At 46.1% G+C, this 12838-nt stretch overlaps 1 protein-coding gene across 10 annotated transcripts in view; it reads left to right on the forward strand.

Moving 5' to 3' along the window:
* Positions 1-12838, forward strand: part of mnat1 (MNAT1 component of CDK activating kinase) — a 43890-nt gene that overhangs the window by 27947 nt on the left and 3105 nt on the right. For all 10 annotated transcript variants that reach the window (XM_037746733.1, XM_037746732.1, XM_037746739.1 and 7 more), the window contains one exon: positions 3135-3256. In XM_037746733.1, coding sequence (XP_037602661.1) covers positions 3135-3256 — 122 coding nt within the window. The remainder of the gene's footprint in view (positions 1-3134; positions 3257-12838) is intronic.

The raw sequence follows: 12838 nt of genomic DNA on the forward strand, positions 1-12838 counted from the left end.
GCACGGAGCAGGTCTGCTTTAGATGGACTGTCAGACGGCTTGTCTTGCATCAAAGCAGCTTACCAAAAATCATTAATTTCCAATTTTTGTTTGTAAATGTATTCAGAAGAGCAAAGGCTGTTCTTGTGTATGCATGTCTTATGCTGCGTTTGTTCGGGATGATGTGTCTGCCAGTATTCAAGGTGCCCTTGCAGAGGAATGCAACAGAAATGTCTCTAGACCGGGGGTTGGCTCTGTTCTGTCTGTCGCTCAAAAATCTGATTTAATGCCCTTTAGCTATCTGCAACTCCCAATTTGCCCCCCCTCTCTTTCTCCACCACTCCAACATTGTAAACTTTGACTCTTCTGCTTCTCCCTCCGGCACGGCTTCGTCCCAGTGCGTCTCTTTGATTGGCGCAGTAGGGGAGTTAACCAGTGCTGAAAGTCTGAAAGAAGATGGATGGAGAGACTGAAGGAGGGCGAAAGTGAGGGAGAGTGACTGGGTTTTGGGTTGGTTGGTCTGGGTTTCATTAGCCTGTGGTGGGGCTCCACTGTGTTGGATGAATGGATGGGACAGCACAGGGGATCACTGGCACCTTGGGGTTAAAGGTTGAATGAAAACCATAGAGAAGTACGTGTCTAGCGTTTGTGTTTTAAAGGAAAAATCCAAAAATCTAAAGCATTTAAATAGTGTTTAAAACAGGGTATGCATATATGAGCAATAGGCTAAAATATCATCTGTTCTTGGGTCCGTTATTTGATTGGGTGCTGTGTTTTTTTTAATTATTATTTTGGATACAGTAGGTCACCCAACATGGATAACATGTTGGTATCCCTTACAGTAGAGGAGCAAGAGTTTGATGAATAAATCAATCATGGAAAAGAACAATACTTGTTATTTCAGCAACAGCAGTTTCAAGGTAATGCTGACAAAAGACATGTCGTGTTTTGAGTAGACGTTCTCTCTAGGGCTGCCCCCTCTCGGTTGTTTTGGTTTTAGTCGACTAGATTTCTTTAGTCAATTAGTCATTTTTTTTATCCTTTTTTTCATGCTGAATGACTTATTTTCAAGAAACTTATGAGCATATCTCTGGTAAACAACAGATTTAAAGTGGTGCTTTTGTGTGATTCTTTGTGGAGAAACTCATTCACACATCTGTCGATTAAATCAACTAATCGATTAGTTGACAAAATCGTGTGAGTGTTAGATAACTAAGAATTTCGTTGGTCGAGGACAGCCCTAGTTCTCTCAGTATTTCTTGCTTGAAACACTATCTCTGTTGCTGTTAATATAATGTGCCACTGTCGCTCCCCCTGCTGCTCCCCCCACCTGCATGTATAAACCACCGCTGAATGCAAACAGGTTCAGGCTTGCTTTGCTAAGATAGTTGAAAGTCATTCTGGGAAAAAGGATTGGATGATATGGATGAAATCCTGCATCACAGTATATGTCAATTTATATTGTGATATATATATATGTATAGATTGTGATATAGCACATTTCTCTCCTCAAATGTTTTCAGAAACATCTTGTAGTTTACTGTTTAGCTGTAAAATGATAAAGGTTGTGACCCGGCAGCCATGTTGCGATCAGTTGAGGAAATACCAAGCACCGCCCACCAGTCGGAGCAAACATTCTCATTTTACAGCTAAACAGTACACTACAAGATGTTTCTGAAAACATGTCAGGTGAGAAATAGGCACTACAGTAACAGAATATTGATTCATATTAGATCAGTGCCGCCTAGTTTGATCGGAGCCCAATGATGATGTATATCATAAGAGTATAGTATAAGCTTTGTGTGTGTGTGGTTATTGTTTTGTCTAACTATCCTGGTTAGAACAATCCCTGTCATGTTGTGTTTGGCTAAGAAACACTGCATCCATTGCTGTCTCTTAGTGTTCATCCCTCTGTGCTTTTGTAACTTCCAGCTCAGCTTTGGTTGCTTTATTTCCCCGTGTGTGCGCTCACATGGGCCAAAACTTGTGTGCGGGCGGGCAGTCTGAGGCCGCGGGGCACATGTTACTCGTTTAGTTTGGTTTTCATCAGCTCCCCTCTGTGTTCTGTTGTTTATACTCCCCCACTATTCTTTTCTTTGCTTCTCCTGTTATCTTTTTATCTCTCCTTTGTCTCTGAGTTCCTTTGCTACCCTCTAAAATAGTCAGTGTTTGTTTAGACATCATCTTCTTAATTCCAGGTTTGTTTCATGAGTCTGGCTCGTCTTCGTAGCCTCATTACTTTAATGCTGGAGAAAACAAAGTGGTCTGACGCTGTGTGGAAATTCCCCTCTGATGGCAGAGCCCCAAATCGAACAATTCTACAGTGTCCTTAAGAAGTATCATGTTTCTCACTCCATCACCCTGGTCAAGAGCATTAGGAACTGGAGTAGCCCGACTGAAATCTCAACTTTGAGTACTTATGGATTGAAGGGGTTTTTATGCACAGACTACAAACGGACCACAGTTTTCTGTACTTGACACTGCAGGTCTTATGACTTTAGGAGACCCAGCAGTGAAACATTTTTGTAAAACTGTTGTTGAACAATCCTGAGAATTTGACTGAATTCAGGTTGGAGCGACATTGTTTTAGTTGAATCTGTGGAAAAAAGATGCAAATTTCAAATAATCACAACTAAACCCACTAACACTAGCCTATCACATTTAAGTCTAATCATTAACTTTCTCGCCTACATTTATACATTATCAATTGATTTGTCTTTTGGTGATTTCATTGATATAGCCAAAGTACACTCTCTGTTAACAGGAATTACATTTCCTCATCAACCCCACCACAGATGTCCTGCATGATGTTTTGTTCGTTTCTTCTTGATCAGGAATAGTTGTTGGGTTGCCAACAGTGTGTTGACCACTAAAACATGCTCAGTCATTGTTTCTCCACCAAACCAGCAGTGCCTGGGGAAAGTGAAAATGTTGTCAGACAAAACTCCGTTTGCCAAACCAGTCAGTCTAGAACTGGTTAATGCTGCGGTTTGAATGACATTAAGCCTTTTCCACATTGTTGTTTTTTCTGTTTGAGTCATCCTGACTGCACTGTAGCCGTAGTTTCCAGTGTTGCACTGTGTACTAAACTGAGACAATGAGGATTATTGTCCTGTGTTGAATTTTGTCTCTCCTTTGTTGTTGTTTTTTTTCAGCGTCAGACAGTGTCTCTTCAGCCTCCTCCCAAGATAGAGGAAGTTCTGTACCAATACAAGCCTCTTCTAGTTGAAATCTACGGACCACCGGTGCCTGAACTGGAGCAACTGGGCCGACTCGGGTACAAACTTATTACACACTCACACACATCTGCCGCAGCCAGGGAGTGACTAACTATGAGTTTTAATTCCACCTTTAGATCAGCGACGGTTGTCAAGTTGAATGATAGAAGGAAAAACAATAAAGGGTCCATCATTTCCTCATACATTTTTGGGAAATTTCCTGGAAATAACTGTAATTTGGTGCCAAGTAGGCTATAGGGAAAAATAGAGACAAAGTTCTGGGACTGTTGAGATGAATTAGTTGGGTCTAATTTCTACTGTGAAATTTCCTTGAAAGAACTGCTCCATTTAAACCCAAGTAAATATTGAGTAAAAGTTTAGCTGACCTGCCACTGAGTTATAATAGCAGTTAATTGTAATTAAAAAAAACAAAAAACGTTTTATTTATTGACTCACTTAGGCCAAACATGTACTCAGTTCTCCAATATACAGAATCATCATACAGTGTCAGTGAATAAGCCAGAGAATATGCCATAACATAGTCATAGATCCAAAAGCAATATTTTTATGTGAGGGGAAAAAAAGAAGACAAATAAATAAAAGGAGGAAAGGAATGTTAATTAATGAATTAAAAACATACCAACTGAGTACTGTCTCAATATTCCTTGTAACTGATACCAAATTAAAAAAGTTATTTCCATATCAATTTACAGTTCCTCTCTAGGAAATTATAGGAAACTATGGGACAGGTAAAATGAAGTGTTACTGATTAAACTTAAATCATGGAGTTTTGTGATTCTCCACATAGCTACAGTAGTGTAGTATGAAGGTTTTTGGTGTAGAGAGCTACGAGAGAGTCGGTGTGCCTGGAAAGTCTGGCTCGTCTCACTTGACTCTCCTCTGATTAACTGGGAGAGTGAAAGCAAATGAGGAGGAGGAGGAGGGCTGGGAGAGAGAGAGAGAGAGGGAGGGAGTAACAACCATCACCCTGCCACAAGCCGCCACAGTGCCTCTGTAGGAGTGTCCATTAACACACACAGGAAGTGCTTTCCCCGACGGCCCCTTTGGGCCAATCAATCCACGACGCCATTGGTCCAGTCCTTGCCGAATGTAAGCTATCCATCAGACAGCCCAGCGCCCAGCCATCTGCACTGCAACTGGCTGGCACTGAAGCCTGCCCACACACTGAGAGCGGGCTGCTTTTATTGGGTGACAGGAGCAAAGCGGGGTCAGGTTCTTTTTGGACGAGCTCATTGACTTTCAGCGCTGCTTCACCCTGACGATAACCTTCATTTGGCTGAGATGTGCGGATTTGTACATAATGTCAGCATGTTTAGGATACAGGTTTTCTAGTTTATTCTTCTTTATTCTTTAGACAAAAGTTGCTATTGCTTTTGTTGCACAATCCCGTTCACCTAATTACCTTTTAAAATCACCTACTTAAGGTGAAAACGTTTTCCTTAAAGGATTGTGGGAGAGTTTAAGCAGAATAACTGGTACTTATTTACATTATGTATTCAGTGAAGTGCTGAGGTCCTACTTCTTTTGGCCAGGCTGATCAATATGCAGATGAAACACATCTCACAATTTTTGCCGCATGCTGGAGCTCAGAGGAGGGAGGAAGAGGAGGGGGGGCCCGGTGTCAGCAGTTCAGGGGTCCAGGAGGACCGATGCTGGAGAGGAAGGGCTCTGCCACAGAGATAAATGAGGTTCAGTTCAGTTAGGAACACCAGTCCCACTGGTGCAGGCCGCAGGCAACGACACAGACGGGCTCGTTCAGACAAACCACAACTCCCAGGATGCAACGTGCTGTTAAGTAAAAGCAAGGAATTGTGCTGACACTTCTGCACAGTTGGCAGTTTGTGATTCAGCTAGGTTTGAGGTTTTGTGCATGCAAGTTCAGATATACACGGACGATCGAGCTCGCACATACACATGCATGCAGACGGTGTCCCTTAAACCTGCTATACATTTTGTGTCATACACACTCACGATCACCCCTGTTATTGCAGTCCCAGCATTTTGGCAACAATGGACGTTGTGTGATGTGGTTGAACTTCACAAGTGTGTGTGCAGTGGAGAGAGAATGCAGACAGCGTTGAGAAGGTGAAAAGTGAGTCCCCTGTGTAGAGTGTTGGACTACAGGTCCGGTCCTATGACCTGTGAAGGGAATGTGCTTGAATGTGTGAGAAGATATGGATGTGCCTGAGCGTGGATGAGGTGAAAGGGGCTGTGAAGGGGGCAGGTACTTATTTTAAAACACGGTTGTTTGTCTTGGTCAAGGCCCACGGTGACAGCAGCGCCGCTGGTGATTTGTCTTGGACGCAGCCATCAAGAGAGGCTGGAGAGTTGAGCTCACACACCCCCTCCCTGGTGGCCCCAGGGCCTCTGGGGCCGGTCTCTTGCACAGGATGTCCAGTCAACACAGGACTCACTGGAGCCGTGCTTTTTTATTTCAACTCGCTCTTTTCTTTTACGCCGCTCTCTTTCTCCCTCTGTCTCAGTGTCTTTTTCGCCTTGTCCCTTTGCCCCCAAAAAACCGCAGGAGTGCTGCACGGCTGCCAGGAAAAAGAAGGGCCACGCCTCTTTCACTGTCTCTCCCTCTCTGTCAGCTGTACCTGAATAAATATGGGCTGAGCGGAGCGCTTATATTAAAGACAGCTGCCTCAATACTGGAGCAGAGTAAAGGCTGCATGTTCAGGCAACAGGGGCCTCCAAAAGTGCCCATTCAGCTTCTTCCTCAACATCTACCCCCCCTTCACACACTCATACATAACCAAACGCTCCTCCCCTGATGTGCATAGGTGCGTATGATTTGCCACAGAGGATGGGACCCCTACTGTGGGAGGTTACTATAATGGCGGTATAGTGCTGTCCATCTCGTTGACTGGCACGTACCCAGAACCCTGCGTGAGCCGTGAGAATTATGAGCAGACTATGAATGTAACATTACAGCCTGTACTCCAAATGTCCTGCCATGGCTCCTTGCTTTTATGTTGAACAGTAAAAGCCTCTAATAAACAAAATCAAAGTAGAAGTAAATACTGCTTTGGAGATACAAACGGAAACATATGATGTTTACATTGACATGGCTGTGATATGAATCCCAGCACGCAGCAGCCAGAGACTGAAGCGGTAGCTGTTTTAACTCACCCCGCCGACCCTGCGCCTGCTGACGGACATAACCCGAATGGAAGCGCTTGGATACGTCAAAATACACCAGGACCAACTAACAACTCACGCCTACATTATAGTTAAAATAAGTCAGTACTTGAGCTCATGTAGACGCTGACGACCTGAAAGAACATTTTAAGTTCTATTTTTGTTAGTGTGTGTAGATGAGCATCTGGGTCTGAGTTTGTTCTCTGCAAGAATACTTTTAAAGCTCCGACTGCGTAGGCGTTGAAAGACTGACTGGGATCTTGGACAAGGACAAATCATATGGGGGGGAAAAATAGGGGAAAGAGAAATTGGCTGCGGAGCGTTGAAAAATTCGACTCAAACCTCAAGTGCTGACAATGAAAGCTAGCCAGAACAGTTGTTTGTGTTGGCACAGGTCGCCCTGAAATTAGCCCATCTCTTTCTGACAGAAGTTGCTCAATGCGCTTCGCCAAATGCCAGTGTGTATAATATTATGAAGTTTTGCCTCCTCCCCCACATGCATTGCTTTCTATAATTGGTGGAAAAAGTGAGGTTTTCTGCTGGGAGCGCTTGTCAAGCATCCGTCTCTTGTCGGCGGGGTGAAGGGGAGCAGCTGAATGAGCGGAGTGTTTAGTCTGGAGCTGGTCTCCTGGGGATACACTTCTCCGCACGAGGAAGTAGTCCTCAGAGCACTTTCTCTCACCAAAACAGACAACGTGTGACTGGCTGAGGGGATAAATAGCGACGGATAGTTTTCTATGACCTTCGTTCATAAACACAGAGGACAACCAATTGTTTTCATCCTCTGGAAACTGCCCCCAAAATCTTCATTTAAAGTGACTCTTTTTATATGAACATACACATGGACACACAGAATAAATCACTTGTGCACACACGCATAGCCTAGCTATGTTTAACGTGTACTTAAAGGACGCCTGCTCACTGTTCTGGTTGGGAGCCAAGGGTTAATGGGACGCTGAGTGATGCTCTCCTCCTGCCTGTGTTCTTTAGCTTTCCAAGCATCCCTTGGCGTCTGCGTGTTTATGTGAATGGTGTGTGTGTGTCTGTTTGTTTGTTTGTTTGTGTGTTGGCTTATACTGCATGTTAAGTGCTTTGGTGGGAGGGAGATATCCAGAATAGTCGGTGGTGCCATCACAGCCCTCAGTTCCTGGCAGCCGGCTTCGCTAGCCTCTCCCTGCCTGGTTGGCCTGACTCCAGGTCTGAGCTCTCCATCTTTCCACCTCTGGCCAAGAGCACTACCAGTGACCCTGGATTTGGCTCACGCAGTTAACAGGACCACTAGACATGGTCCATAGAGTACTCTTGAATCCATTTCTGCCATCACTAAATTGGAGTGTATGAGGTTTAAATTGCATACAAATCATTCTTTCCTTCCCCTTCGTTCCCCTCTGACTCTGTGATGAAAGTGCAAGTCAGCCATGATATTCTTCTTTTTCACTCAATATGCGGTACTCCAGAGGAATTTCTAGAAACGGCTTTTCCACGTATCCCAGGTTCTCTGATCCCTGCAGGGCACATATCCATCTGATGGGCCTGACGGGCCTGGAAGGGCTGGTGGGGGGGCAGGGTCAGAGGTCACTGACCACGGGGGGACCTGAGGTGCAGCACCGGGACGTCAGAGTGCCGAGACTGATGGGAACAGAGTGATGGCACCTTGGAGAGACGGGTCTCGTATTCTTCTTGGCCTCAAATAGTCCTGCACTCACGCACCCTCTCTCACACAAACACAGCTTTGATGCTTAAGTTATGAGCTGGAAACTGAGGCGCCGGTTAGCATGACCTCAGATGAACTCCCTCAAGAGCAGCGTGCTTTGATCTACTTTTACTACTATTAGATAATGTCTCAAGGCAACTATTTTGCCCTCAATTAAAATATGCTGTGACGTTGCCAAATAGTACCATTTATGGGAAAAATTGTTTATTTGGCTCTTGTGCAACAGTAGGGCTTTCCCTCAAATACTTTGGGGTTGCCACCATAACCAAGACCTAACGCTGAACTTGGTTTCTCAGATATCTGATACCCTCCTTTCTTCCACACTACACACTCATCGCACATGCCATTGTCTTGTGTTACTGGATCCAGCATAGCCAGTAACTATAGACTTCAATGCAGTGCTTCTCTGGCCATATAAGTGTTTCCATAGCTTGGATCTAAAAGCTTGAGTGCAGCCGTGGGGCTCAGATTTTAAAATTTGCATAACCAAAAGAGAGTGCAGTAAAAGTGTGGAGGTTCAAGTCCGGCTATTTGACTTGCAAACCTGTCCCGTGTCAACACAATGCCTCGTCTTCGCTCACAGCATATAGCCGCCACCTTGCTTTGATACTCAGCTTCTTGTACTGTAGGTGCTTCCTCTCCTCGTTACTAACTAGATCAGAAGCAGAGTGGAGCGTGGCCGCCGTCCGACTCTACCCCAGCCCCCACCCAGCCCATTATCCCCGTCTGTCTCAGTAAACAGACCATTAACAGACAGAGCTTGTGGAGGCCAGATCACTATTGTTTTCCCTCCCATAGTTCTGTGCAAATATTGATCTTCTCTTGAAGTATGAGTCAAAATAAGCACGCGTTGTAGTTGACTGGAGGCTTTTTACTTGCGGGTGAGTCATTTCTGACCCAAAGAGTGGGCGGAAACAGAGGGGGCATTACCGAATGACGGAGCGGGAGAAACATTTGTCTGTGTGTGTGTATTCTGGTCATCTGAAAGAGGTCTGCTTTTAGTGTTATTGTTTCCCTCTGTGGGCTGTGTGCCAGACAGACCAGCAGTCTCCTCCCAAGATGAACCCAGGCCAGGCCAAACCAGGCCAGCGAAGGAGACACCAGCGGACAGGGAACTCCGAGTATAACACCGTCTCTTGCCTCCAGGTTTATTTGTGTCACAGCCTAGAGGCGACAGGGTCAACACCCAGCGGAGGGTGAGGTGATGTCTCCTGACTATTTTAACACACACTGATCTGTGTAGAGGTTTGCAAAGCTGCTGCACGCTTTCTAGAGTTGCATTTTGAGCATGATGGTGCTCATAACTCTGCGTCTGTATTTTCACACAAACACCAACAGACCTTGACTCTCCGCCCCTCCCCTGCTCTTCACCCCTGGGGCAAAGGGCCGGTAATGTACAGGGGGATTAGCTGGCTCATTTTCCCCTCTTAAGAGCTGGCAAAAGAAAACAAACTCCCGTCATGTGGGGCTTGGCTGTGGGGACTTGCCACGCACACCTCATGGTAGGAGGTACTTCTCCACTATGATGTATGAATTATCACCCTCCCACTGCTGTACCTTTCCCTGCCTTTTTCTGTTCCTTCACCCCCCCCACCCTTCTTTGCACTTTTCCCATCTTTCTCCCTAATTGAAATGCCTCTCCTCAGTGCTTGAGGTGCTTCAGTAACTGATACCTGTGGAGGCGACCCAACCCCTCGGGAAAACTCTATTCTTCCTCTCTGTATCGGCGCTCTATTCCCAGAATGTTACGCCTTACTGTCAAGGCTCCTTTGCTGTGTATGTATGGGTGCGCCTTGTGCTAGCAGCCATTCACTGAACAGCATATGTCCTTCCATTGTTTACGGCCCCATTTGGTTAACGATGACACTGATGTCATGTCATTATCCTCCCTCTCCTGTCTGGTTTACCCCCCCCAACCCCACCCCCACCCTCCACCTCCTTCCTCTCAGCTCTCCAGGGGGCAGAGTTATCAAGTGGTAGCTCAGGAGACGAAAGAAAGATGCTCTCTGTATCAAGTGGCTAGCGGGATGTGTGATGCCTCTCCAAGCCCCACGGCTGTTGCCGCGGTTAGGTGTGAGGCAATTGGCCCAGCTGGTCAGCCAGCCTCTACTGCCCCCATCAGGTCAGACAGAGGAGGTGCAAGGCCAGTAGGCAAGAGAGCTGGATGAGTAGTGACAGGTGACGCTTGGACCAGGAAGTGAAGTTTGGGCACAATAGGCCTTTATCGTGAGCACCTCCACAAGGCTGTCTTTCATAGACACAAAACAAGTGTACCTCTTAGTGTTTATCACTGATACCAACAAGCTGCCTTCTTGAAGACAACTTACAGATTGTCCGTCTCTAAAAGCGTTAATGTCAAGTGTCACCCAAAGCTTCTGTTAACACTCTAAACATGTTCTCCCCTTAACTAAGTGTTAGCTACACCCGCCTCCTTCTCCTCCTCTCTTTTGGGATGCAGAGACTCAGCCTGTCAGCGGTGATGATAAGACACAGGATAATGGATAAGGGGTCTGTAGGCCCGTGAGGATGTGATGTAACCGCACTGAGCCCCCCCTTAGACACACTCACAGAATACAACTTGAGATAATCTGGTGGACAGTGGGTCGGCTGATGGCTGAGGATCTGTCTCACACACTCGCACGTCCCAGAGGAAGCTGCATTCAATGGAAAAGAGTGTGACCTATGACCCGCGGTGATGAAAGACCGCTGTTGACAGATATAGTATACCTGTGAGAGTCCTCTGTGTTTGGCTTGTCTGCGGGGGTTTTGTTTCTGGACCGCAGCCTGGACCAATTCACACGTCCTCCTCTGGTAAAAATGTTGCTCCATCGGTTCGCCGTCGATATCGATACAAACAGCCCTGCCCTTAGAAAAACATGTATTCACACACATTTGAATTGTGTGGACACACACATGGGGGGCATAAGCACACATCGCACATCCACACAATGCGCTCAGTGTGTTATGTCTCTCACAGGGGTACATTTTCTCTCAGGGCAGAGTGTAGGAAGGAGGGGCAGATGGGGCAGCAGTGCTGCGAGTGAAACCGGAGCCGCCTGAGGAATGCAGGGGGTGTTTTTGGAGGACTGGAGTGGAGTTTGGGGGGTAAAGGGGGGTTGACTTAAGGGGTAGGATGGGTGATTAGGGGGTGACAGCTGAGTGCTGACCCCTCTATAATGACAAATCATCTGGCAGGTGTGTGGCTCTGCACCCCCCCCCACCGCCTTTCAGCCCAGGCCAGGAATCCTCAACCGCTGCCGGAGCAGAGCGCTAAAGGAAGACTTCCGGACATTCACGCTGCTATCCAGCAGCCTCATGACTGGCCTTTCAGAAGTATTGGGCAGCCTCTGTTCAGATATAGCCTGCCCTGTGTTTTTCAGCTGCCGTGTCTTTGTGCACTCAACGCACCAGTCTAAGCTCCTTCGCTTTAATAAACATAGCTAATGAGGCTTCAGTCCTTGGAGCGCTCTCAGGTAGGGTAGGTTTTATTGATTTATCTTTGCAGATGGCATTTTTGCTTTATTATCTCTCCAACTGCCTGAAAGTCAGCGTGCCCTGTTTGGGTCATGAATCATGCTGACGACAAGCTAAACTCAAAAAGCCTCTCTTGTTTTGTGAAGAAAAAACAAACGCTGAACCTTGATCAGTGAGGGTGCTGTGAAAGCGGACAGGTGCCAAGCTGAGGCCCGATAAGGGCGCCGGACTTTAGAATGTATGAAACTCTCTTTGAAAATCCCATTCATTCAGATATTGCATCAAGTTTTCTGTTGAAGGAGCCAGTTTAGCTTCTTTGAACTGTTAAAGCTTCAGCAGTATTTCAAGTGCTCTGAGAGAAAACTAGACTCCTGCACCTCCTCATGGCTCTGTTTTGAGGCTTTAAAGAATCTAACCCGTGACGGAAAACTTTGACCAATCACAGGTCATTTCAGAGAGAGAGCGTTCCTATTGGCTGTGCTCCGGCTGGTGGGCGGTGCTTGGTATTTCCTCAACTGATCTCAACATGGCTGATGAGTCAAAAACGTTCTAAATTTTTTTAGCTAAACAGTACACTACAGGATGTTTCTGAAACATTTGAGGAGAGAAATAAGCATTATAGTAACAGAATATTGATTCATATTTGATCAGCGCTGTCTAGTTTGATCGGAGTTCTCGAGTGATTGACAGCTGCTCAGAGACAGCAAGGCTTCAGCTCGGCTCTGATTGGTTGTTTTCCTCCGGTCTGTGAAATCTTGCAGATGCCATTAGGAGCACCGGAGGACACAGAGGCACATGATTTTTTTCAGATTACCTCTCTCATGCACTACTGTCAGGATACAGTGACCGTTTTATAAAAACATTTTTTTTGTATTCATATTTGCTCCATTTCTACCGACTTCAGCTTTAAGTCTTTATGTATGAAAGCAGCCAAACCACATACAGTAATTCTACAGTGAGCGTTGTTTAAGACTGATTCAGATTGCTCCATTGTCCTATGCGTCTGCTCTGTGGTTTGTATGTTGATTAAGTGTCTGCTTGCTGAAATAACCATTGTAGCATTACAGGCCTCTTTTCTTTTCCATCAAGCCCGGGCTTCCACAGCTCCTCTTAATCCAATTCAAGCCAGCACATGGAGTCTAGACAAGAGGCCCATCGCAGCCTGCGCCTCCGTCTGATATCGCCTGGAGTCCCGGGCCTCGCAGCCATTTCCCTGAAGAACCCCAAACACCCTCCGTTCTGCAGCAGCACCGTCGATCGGAACGCAAAGAGGAGCCACACATTCCCAGCT

This window comes from Sebastes umbrosus, chromosome 16 (genome assembly GCF_015220745.1).
Source record: "Sebastes umbrosus isolate fSebUmb1 chromosome 16, fSebUmb1.pri, whole genome shotgun sequence".
Taxonomy (NCBI): Eukaryota; Metazoa; Chordata; class Actinopteri; order Perciformes; family Sebastidae; genus Sebastes; species Sebastes umbrosus.